Here is a 20,331-nt window from a genome sequence, read left to right as displayed (position 1 = left end):
TGAAGTCCCGCCCAAAGAAAATCGGACACGCCCTTTGACCTAAACTGTACTCTGCATTATTGGCTGGCGCGTATGTCGGGTCGATTTTAAGGTGATTTCATTGGATAATCTCATCGCCAGTCAAACATGTAAACGCAACAGACTTCCTGCTTTTGTTAGGTTGTCCTCGCTGTCATGCATTTATCTGGCATGTTTTTCCATCAACTCTGACAACAAGACAACAGTGTCCGTAGACTTTTATTCGTCGCTGACTAGTTAAGCATTGAACACGGGGTCGATGTCCAAAGACAATCGCCATGATGGACGACGGCGTGGCGCTGGGCAGCACCGTCTCGGCCCGAGAGTTAGCCAAGGTGGGGACGGGAGGGAGAGGTCTGGTAGCAACAGCTCAGGCTCCTCGCATGGAGGAGGCAAAAGCAAGAATGCATCCATGGCCGCTTTGAAGGTACGTAATGACATTTTAGCTCGTTGCTAACAGCTGAAATACAGCCGTGGTTTTAGTCATTTAGTCAAGAGCTTTGGAATTGCGATGCACTCCTATCTAGCTTGAGCTAAGTGACTGGATGATCTAGGGTTCACTCAGCAGAAAAGGAGCATTTTAGGGTGACCTTATACCTTCCGCGTTCTGTGTGTGTTATTGTGATGTTTTCCCTTCCACAAGCATCCACTCGTAATACTAAATTATGATAAATGGCCTTGTGAGATTTGTGAGGAAGAGGCTTAAAAATGCATCATAGGATTATTGTGTATTATCATCAGTATATCAAGAATGTGACCGCAGGAGTAGGGAGTATTTGGAACAAGTCTGTATCAGACGTTAAGTTCTCCCTGTTTGTCCCAACTTCTTCTTACAGACTTTGTAAGTTTGTTTCATTTGTAGGAAGTCAAGCCATGTGGGCTTGTATCCACCCCCCCCCAGCAGCCCATGAGTCATCGGATGCCGAGTCCAATGAGATCCAGAGCATCACCCTGTGTTGCTAATGCACAGCCAAGCTTGCATTAGCACACACTGTCTCTGAGCCTGCAGCTACTCTCATCATCACTGGCAACACAGGATGGGGGGGCAGAACGGCAGGCCTGCAGTGTGCACATGACTGCGCAGTGTTGTGGAAGAAAGAGAGAGAGAGAGTGAGTGAGTGGGGGCTCTGATGCAGAGCAGGGAAAGCAGAGGAGAGAAGCAATACATATAGGAAGCTACATGCAGTGGAGAGCAGAAGACAGTGGCAGGCAGATAGACAGCAGCAGGCAGAGAGTCAGGCCTAAGAAGTGGTTGCTAACTCTGCAGAGCGCAGGGCTCAGGCTAGATTACAGACAGTCGTGAAAGGCAGGACGGGCGGACTGCTGAGCACTTGTCTCTCTCAATCGCCACTGGGAGAAGAGTTGACACAGCTGGGCAAGTTGCTATAGCAGTGTGGACTACACAGTAGGAGTCTATTTCGGTCCTGCCTTCAGATGACGATGTCACCTTGCACAAGTGGCAGTGCTGGTGAGGGGGAACAGGTTGCCTGAAGTGGGCTGCAAAATTATGTCAGGGGTGGATAAGGACGAGGAACCTGCTTACAGACTGTACTTCTATTCTGTATGTATCCTCTAATCTTTTGATTTTTGGTTTTTGATCTGTGTCTCTCCTAATGAGCGAGATCTCACCCACTGTCTTGCTACTTGCATTATGTTTGTAGACCTTGCTAAAAGGGCAACCTTACACTTGCCCCTTACTCAGCAAGATCTAGAAAATAAGCACTCTCTCTGGTTCATGGGGAAGGATTGCCCTGCCAGAGAACCTTACAGAAGTTATGCTCCACAATGAATGTTTCTTATTTTTCTACAGTCCAGCCCAGGAGATAGTTTGTTTACAGCTGGTTAAGTGGATCAAGAGACTGTTGCTGTAAGTCTTTTTTGCCTCAGTCTGCTGCACATAGTTAGCCATCAGTTGTAAGTAGGTAAGGTATTCTCCCAGCATTCATCTGTCATCAAATGGCTTCCAAGCCCACAAAACGCAGAGTAAATATTTACATTGTAGATGGTGCATTGATACTGACCTACGTCACTACTTCTTGCTCATTTTAGCTCAGCCTGTGTTGTTTGATGTTCTTTTATCTCTTTGTAGTCCTTTTCTACTTGGCAGAATAAAGCCCTGGCCACTCGACATGTAAGAATTTTGCTCACCAAAAGTAGGTCAGCTGGGTATCTCCCTTAGGGACATTAAATAGTATCAGACCAATACACGGATGCTTTTTCTGCACGTGTAACGCCTAATGAGCCATGTTCACATTCTACTGGATGGTCTGCAAAGATTGTTACATGTTATGTTATAAACTAAGGCCTAATTATCACTTTTTTTCTTCAAAACCTTGAATAAGAGATAAATTGTATGTAAACTTCTTTGCAAATGCAGTGTGTTGCAAATTTTTTTTTTTTTTCTCGTCTGATTAGTGTTGCTAGTGAGAGACAGCCAGGAAAAGAGGACGGTTTGTTCCATGACTCATTTTGCTATTAAGAGAAGAACTGGCTCTCAATTTTTGTGTTGGTTTCAGGTAACAATGTATTTTAAGTCTGGAACCACATCTTATAGTAGTTGTTCGACCAAAATAGCATAATTTGCTCTGAATGTTAGTCAACATTAGATTAAATCATTTATGAATAGCACAGAACAGACTACCCTGCTGGGAGAGGTAACACAGCGAGTGGAAGATCCAGAATGATAAGCCTCTAGTTGTTTGCTTCTGTATTGTTTTGTAACCGGATTGCCAGACGTCCGATTATTTAGTTATGTAAGATTACAAAGGCAAATTTGATCAAGTATACTATTGGGTACACTGTGTATTTTTGTCTTTTGTCATTGCATTGAATAATTGAGTTGTAGATGTTATTGCTTATAGGGTGTGTAACAGATTTGGTCTATGCATTAATGCATGAGCAGTTTGACCAAATTGTTATGTGACCGAATGTTTCTCAGTGAGATTAGGATGCAGAGAGTTGTTGATGCCATTTTTCATCACTGGGCAGCTTATTGTCCCAGAGGTGAAGATGTGATGTATGACTTCTTGCACTATTCATTTTGGTTGACAGTCTCTGCTTCACCCGAGGTTACAGTCAAGTTCACTGATGCATAGTCAATGTGTAGGTCAACCAGGACGCATGCTGGGCACAAAGTGGGTATAGAGCTCCTGCCTCTAGCTGTTTCTTGTCACAGTCTGTGCTAGTAGACCCGTTCCATAAACGTAATGTGTGCAGTATTGTGGCTTTAACCCCGGCTCACAACCGCACACCAAGGATGGGACAAATAATTACAGCATTTTGCTCTCTTGTGGTAGAGTAGTATTCATATCTTTCATTGAATGGAAGGATTAGGGATTTAATATAGTATTTTTTAATAGCAATCAGTACTTTTGAATTTTTTACTGTTAAACTTATTTTGCACATATTGAAAGGGTTTGTGTTATCATGAGCACAGGATAAGTGTATGTATCTTCTCTTTACTTTAACATTTAAAAGTCTTGCATTTTGTGCATTTACATCTGTTTTTAGATTTAAATGATGTATCTTAAATGCACTCTGTTACACACTGTTTGATGTGTTGATAGTGTATTTGTTGGGACTATTTCAACCAAATCAGCTCCAGATTTGGGATGCTAATAATGAATATTTACTGCAAAAAGACAGTGTCATGGCTCATTGATCCATCAACATTGGAGCTTTGGCTACACAGAAAATACATGTTTATCTTTTCATGGGATTTGTTGACAATAAGAAAAATATAGAGTATGACCATACAGTATGAGCAGACATATCTTCTAAACTGACGACAAACCAAGGGTTCTTTGTTGTGAATGTGAGGACACCTTGTGTTTTTTTTTTTTTTTTTTTCGTGCAATACATCATGCCTGCTGTTAAAGTAGGGCTGGGCGATATGGAGAAAATCAAATATCACAATATTTTTGACCAAATACTTTGATATCGATACTGCAACGATATTGTAGTGTTGACTATTGGTGCTTATCAAAAATGAGATTTTTGATAAATAATTATCAGTAATGTGTATATTATAACTAAGTGGGTAAAGGTAAATAATAGAAAAGTTACAACAGTCTGGTAAGTTCCAAAAATTACGTAACTTTACTGTAATGCAGCCTTTAAAACCAGGAAAAGACACACTTATGCCATATTACGATACTACAATATCCAAAATCTAAGATGATATCTAGTCTCATATCGCGATATCGATATAATATCGATATATTGCCCAGCCCTATGTGAAAGCCTTATCTTGGGCAGCATTTTGTGATGTATTCAAAGTCACCTCGTGAATCCCACTCTATTCGATCTATTGTCACATATATCATGTCGTACTACTCTACACCATATTTCCTGGGCTCGTAGATAAAGTGCAAATTTGAGGTTTTGAATCTGTTTCTCTCACAGGCATCTTTTCAGCGCTCCAACAGCCATGACAAAGTGAGGAAAATAGTTGCTGAAGAGGGCCGTGCTGCTCGAAACCTCATTGCCTGGAGTGTACCTCTAGAGAACAAAGAGGAGGAAGGTTGGTAGCTGCATGCAAAACAAACGTTCTCTGCGTGTGCTATTATTCTGCTCTGTGGCAGCTTTCACATTACTGGCATATTAACATCACAAGAGTCAACAAAGGATGACATTTGTATTGTTAAGGTCCTCATTGTGCGGTGGTAGGTGTTGCAGCTGATGTTTACTTCAGATGATTTTCCATATCTTTAAGCCAATAGAAGATGTTTAGTCATTTATTGTAGAGCGTTACAGTGACCGTCTTTGGCAATATCATTCACAGTCTGTGATCATACCCAAACCAGACAGAGCTGTTCATTGTAATACAAGTTCATGGTTAGACTGATTTAATGATAAAGGAGTGCTTAGAATCTCTTATTTTGGCTAAAGCTTACATTGATGCCTGGTCCCTTTTTTTATGTAGAACATTATACTTTGTGTGACACAACATACTGCTATCCTGTGGTTCATGGTAGCAGAGTGGTTACAGCGCAATCCATATAAGCTATTTTCTACACTGTCCTCTGTCAAATACAGGCAAAATGCCATAAAAAATATTTTTTTGTGTATACCTATGCAAGTAAAAGATAACCTGATTTCCAAAAGACATAAAGTGAAAGATGACACATTCTCTAATATTTTAAGGAAGATAACTTTTTATTTCCATCTTTTGAAGTTTCAAAATAATAAAGGATAAGGGGCCTACGCAAAAGTTTGGGCACCTTGCATGGTCAGTACTTAGTAACACCCCCTTTGACAAGTATCACAGCTTGAAAATGCTTTTAGTAGCCAGCTAAGGGGTTTTTCAATTCTTGTTTGGGGGATTTTTGACCATTCCTCCTTGCAAAAGGCTTCTGGTTGTGTAAGATTCTTGGGCCGTCTGGCATGCGCTGCTCTTTTGAGACATATCCACAGATTTTCGATGATGTTTAGGTCGGGAGACTGTGAGGGCATAGCAAAACCTTTTAACTTACGCCTCTTGAGGTTGTCCATTGTGAATTGAGGTGTATTTAGGATCATTTTCCTTTTTTATATATTTTATCCTTTTATCCTCATTTGTTTTTACAGTGGGTGTGATGTTTGCTTCCAGAATTTTCTGCCATTTAATGAAATTCATTCTTCCCTCCTGTACCAGTGAAATGAAGCATGATCCACCCCTGTGCCCAGTTAGATATACAGTACAGGCCAAAAGTTTGGACACACCTTCTCATTCAAATGCGTTTCCTTTTATTTTCATGACTATTTACATTGTAGATTCTCACTGAAGGCATCAAAACTATGAATGAACACATATGGAATTATGTACTTAACAAAAAAGTGTGAAATAACTAAAAACATGTCTTATATTTTAGATTCTTCAAAGTAGCCACCCTTTGCTTTTTTTATTAATAAGGGAAAAAATTCCACTAATTAACCCTGACAAAGCATACCTGTGAAGTGAAAACCATTTCAGGTTACTACCTCATGAAGCTCATTGAGAGAACACCAAGGGTTTGCAGAGTTATCAAAACTTTTGGCCTGTACTGTATGTTCTTTTCATGAAATTCTGCACCCTTTTATCTCTAAACGTATGTTTTAACTTCTTCGGTAAGTCCACAGGACTTGTTTCCAAAATGCATCTAGCTTGTTTAGATGTTCCTTTGCAAGCTTCTGACTCAGAATTTTGTGGTGAGGATGCAGGGAAAGGTTTTCTTCTGATGACTCTTCCATGAAGAACATATTCATGCAGGTGTCGCTGCACAGTAGAACAGTGCACCGCCTCTCCAGAGTCCGCTAAATCTCCCTGAAAGTCTCTTGCAGACCTCAACTTGACCTCCACCATTCCTGTTAACTGCCATTTCTTAATTTCTTTCTTTCTTTCCAACAAAAAAATAATAATAAAATATAAAAGCAACAAAACACAACAAGTAATCTCTAATGGTATTAGGAGAAGCGTACAAATATTTTTGGTTCATTATGAAACTGTGGGGGGGGACAAATTAGACTATGGCGGGGCGCCACAGTCTGGTTAATTAATGGGGAAACACTGCAACAAGTGCATAGCAACACACCAAACAAAATGTTCAATATGTCTGAAAAGGAGCGGGCCGAAGCTTGTTTCCCACCCCTCATTTAACTCTAAATAGTTCCTGCAGATATATTATATATGCATAGCAAGATAACATATATATTCATTTTAAACACCTACCAAACATTTTGCACCAAACAACCGATCGCCCTATAATCACTCATCCCCAGTCAGTATAATATCCCTCCTTCACAATAATCTCTCTTCATCATAATATCCTTTTTTAATAAATAATGTTATAATGTTTGTGCAATGTTTTAGCATTACATTACGAACGGTGGAAACGACTACCTGAAAACGCTTTGCTGTCATCTTATAGCCCTCGCCTGCTTTGTGGGCATCCGTTATTTTAGTTTTCAGAGTGCTAGGCAGCTGCTGAGGAGCCCATGGCTGCTGATTGTTGGGCCAGGGTTTTTAAGAGTCAGAGACTTTATAAAGCGGTAAAATTTGCATTACCTTGCCTTTCCTAAAGATGATTGTGAATAAGCCATAGCCCTAACAATGTAAGGTCTGAGACCTTGGTAAAAGTTATGAGAGCTCAAAGGTCTTGGGGTGCCCAAACCTTTTGCACGGTGCTATTTTCCTTTTTTTTTTTTTTTTTTCACTCTATAATTGTACAAAACAAATAATAGTCCAAACGAATCTTGCTTAAAGGGGTGATAGACTGCAAAACTGATTTTTACCTTGTCATAGTTGAATAATGACTGTTTAGTGGGTAACTAGGACATACATAAAACTTCAAAATCCCATTGACACCTCTTTCCTCTGCAAATCTCACAATTTGAAACTGCCTCTGAAAACGGGCAAATCTCAACGAGTCGCCTAGTCTCTCTTTGTCACGACCCAACATTTACATAGGCAACACAACTGACCTTAGATCAGGTAGTCTTCTGAATCTAGGTCATGCAGATCTCAGAAATTGTATGTTCATCTGCTATTTTACCATTAAATTCACTTCTGAGACTTTTTAATGCGAGAAATATAAAATATGGGCCGTTTTACGAAAATGGATGGCTAATTGCAAATTTTGTCCGACTGTGTGTCGCAGTTCAGTGGCTGGTGCTGCTTGTGTTGCTGCCTCGCCGCCTGGCCTGCCTTCCTTCACAGACCCCGGCATGCTGTGAGACACCATTGTTAGCTTTATAAGACCTTGGGGTAGATGTTATATAAGTGGCGTGACGAAATTCAAACCGTAAATATACTATAATTATGCCGAAAGTGTAGCTAGCTAGCCACGATATTTTCCCATTGTATTGAATGGGACACATGGCTAGCTAGCTGCTCCTCCTAACAACCCCTCACGTTCATAAAAATGCCTTAAATTCATATCTGACTGTTAGCTTTATAACACCTTGGGGTAGCTGTGATATAAGTGCCGTGATGAAATTCAAACTGTAAATATAGTTATGCCGCCGGCAGCTGGCCGTGGAGCCCCAGTAGTGCAGTAATCCACAAAGGGTGACTTTGCCTTGGGTGTGGAGCCCAGCAGGCTGCAGCTTTCTTGTCAGACTGTGTGGAGCTCAGTCTGTCTTACCAAATTTGCAATTAGCCATCCATTTTTGTAAAACGGCCCATATTTGAGCTTTATATAGTTGATTTCTCGCATTTAAAAAAAGTCTCGGAAGTGAATTTGGTAACGAAACATTGGAATGTCTGGAATATGAGATTCTGTCACGTCTCTAATGTGTGTGTATGGGGATTTACTCAACCAATCAGCGCGCAGCTCATCTAAATATTCATGAGCATACCATATTTGGAAGAAAAGCTCTTTTTAAAAATGGGGCCAAAACACAGGGATGCATAAGGGGCAATAAAATATCAACCAGACCATTTTCAGCCCAAACAATGTTACATACCCCATTAGGAGTCCTTAAGGAACAGTGTGAAATACCCTATATAATCATTATATCACCCCTTTTAAAATGTTTAAGGTCCCATGGCATGGAAATTTCACTTTATGAGGTTTTTTAACATTAATATACATTCCCCCAGCCTGCCTATAGTCCCCCAGTGGCTAGAAATGGCGATAGGTGTAAACCGAGCCCTGGGTATCCTGTTCTGCCTTTGAGAAAATGAAAGCTCAGATGGGCCGATCTGGAATCTTGCTCCTTATGAGGTCATAAGGTTACCTCCCCTTTCTCTGCTTTGCCCACCTAGAGAATTTGGCCCACCTATGAGAAAGAGGGAGACATCATGGCTTTCAAACGAGAAAAGTGGCAGTTGGTCAAGTTTTGCATGCCACTCTAGTTCTGTATAACATGGCAGTGCTCATCACATAATACTAAAATAATGCTCCTTTTAGACCAACAGACTCAGAAAACTTCAACATACCCTATCACACTTTCTCACTTATGTTCTGGCTCTCCCCTTTTTCTTTTAGGGTCAGCTCAGTTATTTTATTCAAGGCTGATTTGCTGCTCTTGAGTTTGTGCCAGAACTCTTTCAGTTTGGGGCTCATATGGGTTCATTAACATGCATCTTCCGCAACCAGATAGTCAGTCATTTACCGTTCAACACCCCTATTATGGTTATTGTTTTGTCCACCTTTCTGTTTTTAAAAACTACTTTGAACTTATGAAAATTACTATGACTGGTTTAATAATTGACCATGATCATCTCATATATGTTGTTTGTTACCTTCATCAGTATCATGAGATATTGTTTTAAATAAACGTAATTTTTCTTTTTCACATAGCAAAGTCCAAGAATAACTCCATTGGCAGTTCCAGGGCCCAGAGGATCAACTCCGGGCAACAAAGGAATAAGAAACAGGTTGGTGTAGCATCATCTTCTTCCACTAGAGGGCACCATTCACTAAGTCATCTATTTCTTTTGCCTCACACTGCAAGTGGATCTGTGATGGTCTTGAAACTCCCTATTTTTGCATTTTGTATTTTTGCAGTCTTGGAAAAGATGAGTTCACACAGAAAAGGGGGATAAAGGTGACCAATCCCAGTCTACAGTGTAGTGTGTGACGTGCCTGAATATGCCTTCACTGCACTAACCAAAAACCATCTTAAGTCGGATCTTGATAATTTTCTGTTTATAGCCTTATGTCCATTAGATGTCTTAAGGTTGCAAAATTTAGAAGAAGATAGGTGTTAGATTGCAACCGGCTACAAGGAGAATGTTATAAAAGGGGACATTATGTAACAACAACAATATCTCACTGACTTTCTGTCACACTCGGGTTGAGACCACTGGGTTTATGCATGCGCCAACATTGCCACAAGGGTTTAAATCTCCCCATTTCCCCCTCATGCTGTACTGTATATTCATTGTTGGTAATATAAAGCATATAATAGCTGAACCTCCTGCCCCAGCCAATGGGGAAACAAGTGCTGTGGCCGCTATTTCTAAACAACTAAAGACGTGCATGACACTGCAATGACTTTGTCATTGTTACCATAATGTTTGGTCCACACTTCTGCCCAGAATCCTGGTCTGGAAAGTAAAGGCCCAGCTGGTGCCTTGTTGGACAAGGGGGCAGAGAAGAGCCCCACCAAAGCCAGACAGCCCCGCAAGGTGGACCTGCGAGCACGCTACTGGGCTTTCCTCTTTGACAACCTGCGTCGAGCCGTGGATGAGATTTACGTCACCTGTGAATCTGATCAGAGCGTCGTAGAATGCAAGGTTAGTATGCTTTTTGAGGAGAAGGGGGGGACGACAAACAAAAAAAAAAACATGTAGAAATGCAAATTCTAGTTTCAGGATCAGTGGATTTATGATCTGACACAACAGGAAGTTCTTCTTTTTGGAGACTGAAGGGTGTTAGGATTTATAAACACTAGAGGGGGACATTGAGATCATAACAAAAAATTTCCCTTGCAGCTTGCATTCCTCTTGATTTCTGCTTTATGTCAAAGGGGCTCTCTGAAGGCTCACTGCTGAAAGATTTATCACAGGACTCTCTCTTGGGCCTGGCTGGCTGGACTAAATATTGATGGCTGTAAACAATATTGTATATGGATTGTGTTTGTCCACAGGCATTTGCTGAAATGGGGCTGGGCCATGTCGGCTTCTTTTTGGTCTAAAACTTGTTCAACAGCATATTTTTACATTCTCTGTATTGTGGATCTGTGTGTTTGGTTTTGGTGCAGCATTGGAGTGACATTGTGATGTTGCTCCAGGGCGTATTGGTTTGATACTGCTGTGTTTTATTGATTCTTCTGCCATGCTGCATTATGCTGAGCATGGTTCTGGTGACGTTCTGCGGTCAGTACCGTAGCCCAGTTCCCTATGGTGTGGTTGGCCTGCTGTCAGTGCCACAGCGCAGCTCCCTGTGGTGTGATTCGCATGTTGTCAGTTGGCCTGTGTCAGACATCTGGCTGGTAGGTCTTTTTTTTCTTCCCCCTCATACCACTGTATCTCTCTACACCCTAATGCTGTCTAATGGCCACGGAGCTGGGTGCTGTTCATAATCCCCCATCCCACCCAGCTTGGATTTAATGGACACTGATAGATGATGGAGTCATCTTGAGGGGAAGCAGAGTGCTCTGATAGCCCCCAGCCACAAACCCCCAGTGTAGCTGTGGGCAATCTGCATTGTGTGCTCTCACACAAATTGCTACCAATTTTCCACCTAATAACTTATGGACATTAACATAACCATTGTCGGGAAATGATTCTAACTAATTCTCAGATAAGGCTATGTTACTGTAATGCTTTGTGTAATTTTGAATGAGAACCTCAGCCCTGATATAATATGTTTTCCCACTCAGAGGGAAATTGTTCACCCAGCAGAATGATACATGTATGCTTATTAATAATGCCCACAACTCTTTAACTCACAGCCCCCAGACCTAATTAGTTCCTATCAACTGTTCCTTTATCCCATCCCTGATTTATTAGACATATCATCCGGACCAGGCAAGAAAGGTACTTGGTGTTCCTGTTGTCTTGGAAGCACTTAAGGTTCTGAATTTCTTTTAATTTGAATAATTTTTCAAGTAAACTGAAATGGAGTATTCTGGTCTTAAACGATTTAACTTTTAAAAAAACAATCAAAACTGTGAATTATTTACTTGAGGTCCGTCACTCTAACCTAGGCTGTACCTGTTCGTTCTTGTTTCTATGTGTAGACCACAGGCTTTTACTGCCCATCCTATTTTATGGCAATGCCTCTGGAAGGTTAAACATTTTGTCATTCCTCATGAAATGTTATGTGAGGGGTGTATTTAGGTAAGTATGCCTGTTAACATGCTGAAAGCTACTTTTATGGTGCCTTCACTCATTGTTGGTTTATCTGTCAGAGGAGCAGCAAACCTCTATCCATCTCGGCCTTCATTACCAAATGAACACCACGCCATAGCGGTGGTCTTTCCCTGTTAACCAGCTCTAATCAGCAGACCTGCTGCTGGACACATCTTTCACTGGCTTGACTTGTCTATTAACTAAAAGCACTGTGAAGCTTTACTCTCAATTACCACTCCCTTCACGCTCCCCATCAATCAGTTGTGTTCGTTTCATTAGAGCTCTGGGAAAAAGCTCCACACGGCCCACCAACTCTGAACAACCAACGCTGTGAGCCAGTACTAGTGCAGATAATAGGCGTTTGCTATTAGGAATTTGCCTTCTCTGTTCTTAAACTTTTCAAACAAGTGTTTTTCTTTGCACATGAATATGTCTGGGCCAGCAACACTCTTGATCTACCGATGGTTCCCCCGGTCCGTTTTTGGTCCGTTATTGGTTTTGGTTGCAAAAAAATTATGTTTTTGTTTTACTGATGAAATAATTAATATCACAAGCCCGAAGTAGCAAATACTAACAAATATATAATGCATCATTTTATGTTTACATTATGTCATAGATATAACAATATCAATACAAAATCTATGAAAACCGGTTAAATTAGGTCACATTTTGTTGTGTTTGAGTGCTGCATTTTATAAACACTGAAATAAAAATTGTCTTTGTATTTTTTAGGCTTATGAAATAAAATGGACTGCTTGTTACATAAATATTGCCCAACACATGTTCTAAAGTGAAATCTGATGCATGACTTATTTATTTATTTATTTATTTTTAAACCTACCTTTTCTTGGTTTCTAAATTGCACCATTCTTCAAATGTTTGTCTTCATAATCTCAGTGTAATCATTCTCCATCCTGTTGTAACTGCTGTCTTTAGGAAGTGTTGATGATGTTGGACAACTACGTACGGGATTTCAAAGCTCTCATAGATTGGATCCAGCTTCAGGAGAAATTGGAGAAAACAGATGCCCAGAACAGGTGCTCTTCAGTTTCTTTTTCTCACTCCCTTTCTTTATCTCTCACTCTTATTCACTCCCCATTTTCAATTGCTCCCCGAGGTAAAACTGGAAGTGCTGGTGTCTTGTCCCTGGCTTTGAGTCACAAACAGACTGGATCAATAGCCTTGGCTTTAATTCAAAGAGATACATGAGTTTATTGGCTTCTCTTTAACACAGTGACCACTGCAACCGTAAATTCACTAAGAAATGAAAATTCCAGTGCTGCCTCCCAATTTGTTCATTTAAAGCGTACCATTGATCAATAAGACACCCTGAAACTTTTACATGCTCCATTTATTGTGTAAATCGTTGCAAGTGAATCAGCCATTTAACTGATTTGCCAAAGTGTGAGCCAAGTCTGTGCGTGTTTGGCATCTAGGAATTGTAATTTGTGTTAGTTAAGTAATGTTTGCCACTTTCACTTTGTTCAGGCCCACGTCTTTAGCCTGGGAGGTCCGTAAGATGTCTCCAGGACGTCATGTGATGCCAAGCCCCTCAGCAGACAGAATGGTTCCTTCTCCCGGTGCACGTCGCCCTCTCAACTTTGGGTAAGCTCTCTCTTAACTGTCATTATCTTGAGTTGTGCTTTAAGGCCTGTATGCTGCACCAAACCCCATTACGCATTTGATTTTGTTTTAAAGATCAACACAACATTTTATTTGATTAAAATTGTATCATAAGGCATCATATTATTATTAATCAATCAATGTTTAAAATTATGCACTTTGCCTGTTTTTGGAAGGGGTTACAAAATGCAGACTACGTTATCTAACAATACCACCATTGATTCCGGTTACTGAAGCATTTGTTTAATGCAATTTGTTGAGTCTCTGACTCTTTGGCCACAGAATCAGTGGAAGGTGTAGATGAAAGTGTCAGTTAAAGACTGCTGAAGCATCGGTTCAATATGTGCACTGCTCTGTAATCGGATGCTGCAGGAAATGGATATTGATCATGACGGAGGCCTGTTTTCCAATACAGTCCCATGCTATCTCAGAGTAGAGCGTGCTGGGGTGTTAGATAGGCACTGTCTGCAGATCGCTGAAGCGCCTTAGACAGGCAGCACAGTAGGTGCTGCTCAGAGAGTCATGGAAATCCCACCTGCCAACAGTAAACGCTTCATTGTACATGTGCACATTTGTTTGTTCTAATGCATGATGTGTGTGTTTCTCATTCAGCGGTCCTACACCTACGCTGGCTGCAGCCCGGCACTCCCACACAGGCCCCAGCTGGGCGGACCGAGTGAAGTGCACTCAGTCCGTCCCTAGCTCGTGTCAACCGACCACCGCCCCAGTAGAAAAACTGGGTAAGAATTCCCCTCCCGCACAGGCCCAGAACGTACTTTTGAGAGAACGTGCTTACTTCTAACACAGAGAGTCTAACATGGAGAGCACAGTAACGCTGTACCTCTTTGGTTTTCCAGGTAAAAAGGATTCTGAGGGCTGGGAGACCGTCCAGCGAGGACGTACTGCCAAACCTCGCTCTGCCGCCATAGTTGCCAAGATCAGTCCTGTCTTGGCTCATGTCCCCCCAAAGCAAGACAGCGCCAAGTGTAACCAGTCACATCTGCCGCCAAAGGAGGAGCAACACCTCCATCCTCAGTTTCCCCCGGACAACGACACAGCCCAAAAGGACACTGAGCCTGTGGAGCCTGACCCCCCGGAGAAGACTGGACATCCAGAGAACGGAAACACGATGGAGGTACTGAGGTTCAGTACCTTGTGATGTCTTTCTCCCATAGCAGTCCCTAGATATCAATTATTTACAAGAAGCAGAGTAACACTAGACCATTTTATCAGCCACATTTGTTTGTGTTTTGGGCTCCATGGTATTCATAGACCGACTGTCCAGACAGGCATATCAACTTTAAGGCGATTGATTGTACACTGACATTTCAGAGTCAGAAACCCATTTTCACTTTCGTGAAATAAATACTCAGTCGATGCCTCAAGACACACTCGGTAAGAGTGTTATAGCCATCGGTTGATTTTGAAATGCAGATCAGTATTTCCAATCAGCTTATTTGAATCATAATTGGATGCTTAGGGCATGTCAGTATCAGGTTTCCTGCATGATTTGTGTTTTCAGCTATGTGTTGACTATTGACTGGTTTGATTTTTGTTTGTTATTGCTCTCATGAACTGCTTGAAATATGCATGTCTTTAATTGAGTTTGCGTGTGTTTGTGTGACTGTCGGTGCAGCCCCCAGCAGAGAGTGTACAAGACTTGGGGGTGTGTATCGACGCACCCTGTGAAGACGCGCCTCCCCCCATACCAGCTCCTACCCCTTCCCAAGCCCCAGAGCCCCCCCCATCCTCAGCCACAATCCCAACAACAGACATTACCTTATCAGTCCCAGTCCCTGCTCTTGACATCTCCACATCCCCAGACCTTCCCCAGACGGATGGGCTCGATGCACTGTTGGCCTTGGGGGACAGTGGGGCTGAGGGTGGCGCGTCACAGGGCATGGCCACATCTGTTCCAGGACAGGCTGAGGCTCCCATGGCAGCGGTGAAACTGGAGAGTGTGCTGGACCCCACAGAGCTTTCTACTGTGAGTGCTGAGAGATGGCGGAGCAGAGGGAGGGCAGGGAGCGGGGGGCAGGGATCCCCAAGGGTACTTGTCCGCCTAAACAAAGTCAATCTTAAGAAACCTCCAGACCAAATGTGCAGGCAAGACTGCATACCTCTGCGTAGTGTTGTTATAGCACTGTTCACTGTAAAGAATAGCTGTGAGGAGATGACTTTTGTAGCAGGGTGTTGCCTAAAACTAATCTCTGAACTTAGTTATTTTGGCCACTTCTTCCAGTTTGTATTCAGCCCAGCATCAGATGTGAAGTGTGTGTAAATAGAATGACTACACCTCTAAGTGGGATACAGTCAGATTTTGACAGGTGGTGAATAAAAACGTGGAAAAAAACGTCTGCAGTGAAGGCCTCAAACTTAACACCCGTCTTGTCTTTGACCTTGTACATACATGTGCTTAATATTTAGATCCAGAACTCTTTAACCTTCCCATACATCATGTAAAATAAACACTGTTGGGATGGCTCAATAATTGATAAAATAATTTTATAATAGAGTAGTTGCTGCTCTGGAGTAATCTGTGAGCCATTTCATTATTATTGCCATGGCACGAAATCTCCCAAAATATCTAAACGGTTGAAGTAAATAGTTTGCTAGCGCAAAACCATCAGTTGCCTCCTTCCACCATCTCTTCATCCTCACGGTAAATGTGCCCTGCATGACTCTTGAATGCTTTCTCACTTGTGATTCTTGTGATGATTGTGTGGTGCAAACTGTGATTGGGTTGATATTGTGTATTTGGATCGTGCACCCAAGTGTAAATCAGATCAACAATTAGAGATATTTAGAATAGAAACATCTGCTCCATTTTAGTAGTTTTGCTGCATTGCATTATACTAAGGGGTTTAAAATATTTTTTCAACATAACTTACATATAGGGAGCGGAAAAACACCTCTCAGATATAATGTAAGCATGATTTTAAAAAAGAAAAAGGGGGAGAAAAAACTAGGTACATACTTGTACTGTATATAAAGATGGCTCCTGATAAGGCGTGAGAGTGAGCCAGCATGCACAATACCAGGACTAGGAAACTGAAGCAGCTAAATGGAATAGACCCATTGTTAATTTTACCATTTATACCATTCAATTGTTTTTTTTCAATTGTGACTTGTCATAATGACATCCATTTAAAAAAAAAAAAGGCATACTGGTATTATATTACGAGTGTGCCTGTAATGGGTTTTTCTGGTTACTCAGTGGATGTTTGTATAAACCTAACATTTATAAAGGGTGAAATGCTGTGTGTGTGAGGTGTTATCTGTCCTATGTGTTCAGCCCCAGTCCATGGCAGAGGTCCTGGCCAAAAAAGAGGAGCTTGCCGACCGACTGGAGAAGGCCAATGAGGAGGCGATTGCCAGTGCCATCGCTGAGGAAGAGCAGCTGACCAGAGAGATTCAGGCCGAGAACAACGACCTGGAGACTGACAACGAAAGTGACTTCTCTGTAAGATTAATCATGCTCATTTATACTGTAAATGTTTCTTTTGACAGCAGGCTAAAACTTTTACTTGATCGTATGTTGACATAAAATACACAAATGTTTACCACAGGCTAGTATCGGCAATGGAGGTTGTGGAGTCAATATGGATTGGAGTGACATGCTGGCAGATTATGACGGTATGAAGGTCAACATCTAAATAAAAATGGAACTCTCATTCTTTTGTAATAGCAAACATTATACTGAAGTCTATTTATTTTCCTGTAGCTCGTGAGCCATGGCGTCAGAGTACCTCATGGGGGGACATAGTAGAAGAAGAACCTGCTCGGCCTCCTGGACATGGGATCCACATGCACGAGAAATTGTCCTCCCCGTCACGCAAAAGGTGCACAACATTTTCTTTAAGCAGTGACTGATGGAGCACACCTGCCTTTTTCAACTCCCTGCTTCATTGATTTCTAACACATTGATAGCATCCACACAGTACAATTAGCACCTCAGTCTACTCATTTGCAGTCCCCTCACCTTATTTTTTAAATTTATTTTATTTAGAGTATTGCATACATATACATGACTTTGCCAGTTCTTTCTTGTTGTTGGCTACATATAGTTGTAACAATACGCTTAGTGTAATTAACACTGTTTGAAACCAACATGGTACCCCCTCACCTTATTTTGACAAGGATTCAGCTCACTAGCCTGAGAGTCAAAGGCCACTTACTGCCTTATTACCTCTTTCTTTTTAGGTTACCACCCAGAACGCCTAATCAGGCCCCAGTGCCTATCAGAGTCTGTCTGCCTTTGTTGATAAGGAGAAAACCGAAAGAGATGAATGATTTGTTTCCATGTTTTCGACAGAACCATTGCAGAGTCAAAGAAGAAACATGAGGAGAAACAGCTGAAGGCGCAGCAGCTGAGGGAAAAACTGCAGGAGGAAAAGACGCTCAAACTGCAGAAGCTCTTGGAGAGGGTGAGTAAGACATGCCGAGTTGACGGAAAGCACCCTGAAGAAACTCCGTGCACGCTAAGCCCAGCCTGGCTCGTATTGAGAGGTTTTGTCAGCACACTGCCTGATAGAATCACTAAATATTATAACCCCCTCCAGTCGCATCCAGGCCAGCTGGCCGCAGACTGTCATGAGAGAGTCCCCTGGCCAAAATCAACAGCCCTTATGAAGTTTGTTTTTGTTCTCTGGGCCATGGCAAGATGACGGAGTCCTAGAATAAATCAGGATTAACCACATAAAAACATTAGGTGGTGTATATTCACATTAATCCCCATGTGTACGCACTGGAGAGGGTAGCAACTGATAGATTAAGAATCCATTGTCTGTGTTGTCCTAGAGAATGTACGTTATTCTTTTTATTTATTTTTTGCTTCTGCTTCTCACTCTCCACTCTCTGCAGGAGAAAGAGGTGAGGAAATGGAAGGAGGAGTTGTTGGAGCAGCGGAGGAGGATGATGGACGAAAAGCTGTTGCATGCAGAGTTAAAGCGAGAGCTGCAGCTCCAGGCGATTGTGAAGAAGGCCCAAGAAGAAGAGGCCAAGGTAGAGGAGGAACATTTTACTATATGTGTGTGACAGCTGTGGAATTTACAGTTTTTATTTCAAGTCATTCATACATTTTCCCAAAAAAAAAAAAAAAAAAAAATATATATATATATATAAGTGCTGTGGATTGGGGGTTGTCAGTTGGGTTAATTCTAGCTGAAATATTATTCCTTTTTTATTATTTACAATTTTCTTTAACCCCCCAATTTTGTTTATTTACATATGATATACCCTGTGTGTGTGTGTTTGTATACTCTGTCATAAGTAAATATGTCTGTACAGGTGAATGAAATTGCATTCATCAACACTCTGGAAGCCCAAAACAAGAGGCATGATGTCCTGGCCAAGTTAAATGAGTACGAGCAACGGCTGAACGAGCTGCAGGAGGACAGACAGAGGAGACAGGAGGAGAAGCAGGCCAGAGATGAGGCTGTGCAGGTGCTCCAAAAACCAATGCTCAATTCACATTGAATTCTTCTACTTCAAACAATTTTCACATTTATCATCTTCAACAATCTCTTCTACTCCCTCTGTAGGAGCGTAAACGGGTCCTGGAAGCGGAGCGGCAGGCACGGGTGGAGGAGCTGCTGGTGCGGAGGAAGGAGCAGGAGGCTCGTATTGAACAGCAAAGGCACGACAAAGAGAAAGCCAGGGAAGATGCAGCACGGGAAAGGGCCAGGTAGTCCCAAATTCCTTCAGTATGAAAGTATACACTCACCTGCTGCTTTATTAGGTACACCTTGCCAGTACCAGGTTGTACCCCCTTTTGCCTTTAGAACGGCCTTCTCTGTGGCATAGATTCAACAAGGTGCTGGAACCATTCCTCCGAGATTCTGGTCTATATTATTGACATGATTGCATCACGCGGTTGCTGCAGATTTGTTGGCTGCACGTCCATGATGCAAATCTTCCGTTCCACTACATCCCAAAGCAGGGCCGGTTCTAGCCCTTTGGTTGCCCTAGGCGAGATTGAGTTTGCCCCCCCCTCCCCCACTAGTCTCGCATTGCCAGATGTCCATAGCCCTGTGTCAGCGATACAGTAGCAATGTATGTTCATTTGAGTTTCTAGCTTCCATGTAAGTTAGACGGCACCAAAATTTGGTCTAATCATAACTGGTCTGGCAACCCAAAGGCCAGTGTTTTGTTTCCAGATTTGTGTGCATGGTGACTTATGATGGGGGAGTCTGGGGGTCCACCCCTTGAACATTTTGAGCATTAAATACTTAATTTCCTGCATTCTGATGAATTTTTATGCACTTATTTTTGTTTACCTTTTTCTGAAACAATTTATACTGGAAATATCTTTATCTAAAAAGGAAACATAGATTACAATCCAAATATAAAAACATAATGGAATATATTGCAGTAAGGCTCTCAGGCATTCTATATTGCTTTTAACTATTTATTCTCCTGTAGATCAACATTTTTTAAATATATCTGAGTCACAACACATGTATCCTAGGCATCATTTACTCTTCCCACTTTTGCTTCTTTTGTTGAGGAAGTAACCTCCTTAAATGTGCATATTAAAATTATTCACCTGAATGATACATGAATTCATTTTAATGAATATATAAACCCCTGGACTGTAATATTTCAGATGTGTTTGAGCAAGATTTCTGCTCATGTTCAAAACTTTGTGCACATTCAAAATACAGTACATCTCATCTGTGTTCTCTGAGGTTTGGAGGAGTCATAAAATAAAGTGATAATACAATAAGCTATTACAAGAATAAAGTCACTATATTTCAGAAAATAATCCACCTGCACCATAGTCTGCTGTGCAGTACGTGATATCTCTGCTGAGACGGTAGATGTCAGACCTCCTGACAGACTCAGAGCCCTGTTTGGGACGCTGGTCTCTGAATGAGACAGTTCAGGGAAGTGGCTGTAGGCTACGCTGCTCTGTGCTCAGAGCTCCC

At 41.7% G+C, this 20,331-nt stretch overlaps 1 protein-coding gene across 3 annotated transcripts in view; it reads left to right on the top strand.

Moving 5' to 3' along the window:
* The first annotated feature begins 61 nt into the window (after window positions 1–61).
* The window catches only part of scaper (S-phase cyclin A-associated protein in the ER), a 64,535-nt gene continuing 44,265 nt past the window's right edge, over window positions 62–20,331 (top strand). The window contains exons 1-16 of one of the 3 annotated variants that reach the window (XM_028584958.1): window positions 62–445; window positions 4,423–4,540; window positions 9,282–9,358; window positions 10,022–10,219; window positions 12,716–12,816; window positions 13,268–13,384; window positions 14,015–14,142; window positions 14,260–14,537; window positions 15,039–15,389; window positions 16,698–16,865; window positions 16,972–17,038; window positions 17,127–17,244; window positions 17,718–17,829; window positions 18,266–18,406; window positions 18,692–18,847; window positions 18,946–19,088. In XM_028584958.1, coding sequence (XP_028440759.1) covers window positions 278–445; window positions 4,423–4,540; window positions 9,282–9,358; window positions 10,022–10,219; window positions 12,716–12,816; window positions 13,268–13,384; window positions 14,015–14,142; window positions 14,260–14,537; window positions 15,039–15,389; window positions 16,698–16,865; window positions 16,972–17,038; window positions 17,127–17,244; window positions 17,718–17,829; window positions 18,266–18,406; window positions 18,692–18,847; window positions 18,946–19,088 — 2,441 coding nt within the window. In that variant the 5' untranslated portion in view covers window positions 62–277. Of the gene's footprint in view, window positions 446–1,436; window positions 1,580–4,422; window positions 4,541–9,281; window positions 9,359–10,021; window positions 10,220–12,715; window positions 12,817–13,267; window positions 13,385–14,014; window positions 14,143–14,259; window positions 14,538–15,038; window positions 15,390–16,697; window positions 16,866–16,971; window positions 17,039–17,126; window positions 17,245–17,717; window positions 17,830–18,265; window positions 18,407–18,691; window positions 18,848–18,945; window positions 19,089–20,331 lie in introns of those variants that run through there. The other 2 variants (XM_028584959.1, XM_028584960.1) reach the window with 2 other exon arrangements.

The sequence above is a fragment of the Perca flavescens genome, chromosome 8 (genome assembly GCF_004354835.1).
Source record: "Perca flavescens isolate YP-PL-M2 chromosome 8, PFLA_1.0, whole genome shotgun sequence".
NCBI classification, from domain to species: Eukaryota; Metazoa; Chordata; class Actinopteri; order Perciformes; family Percidae; genus Perca; species Perca flavescens.
The sequence above is the reverse complement of the archived record's forward strand: the minus strand, read 5'-3'. Positions and strand labels throughout refer to the sequence as shown.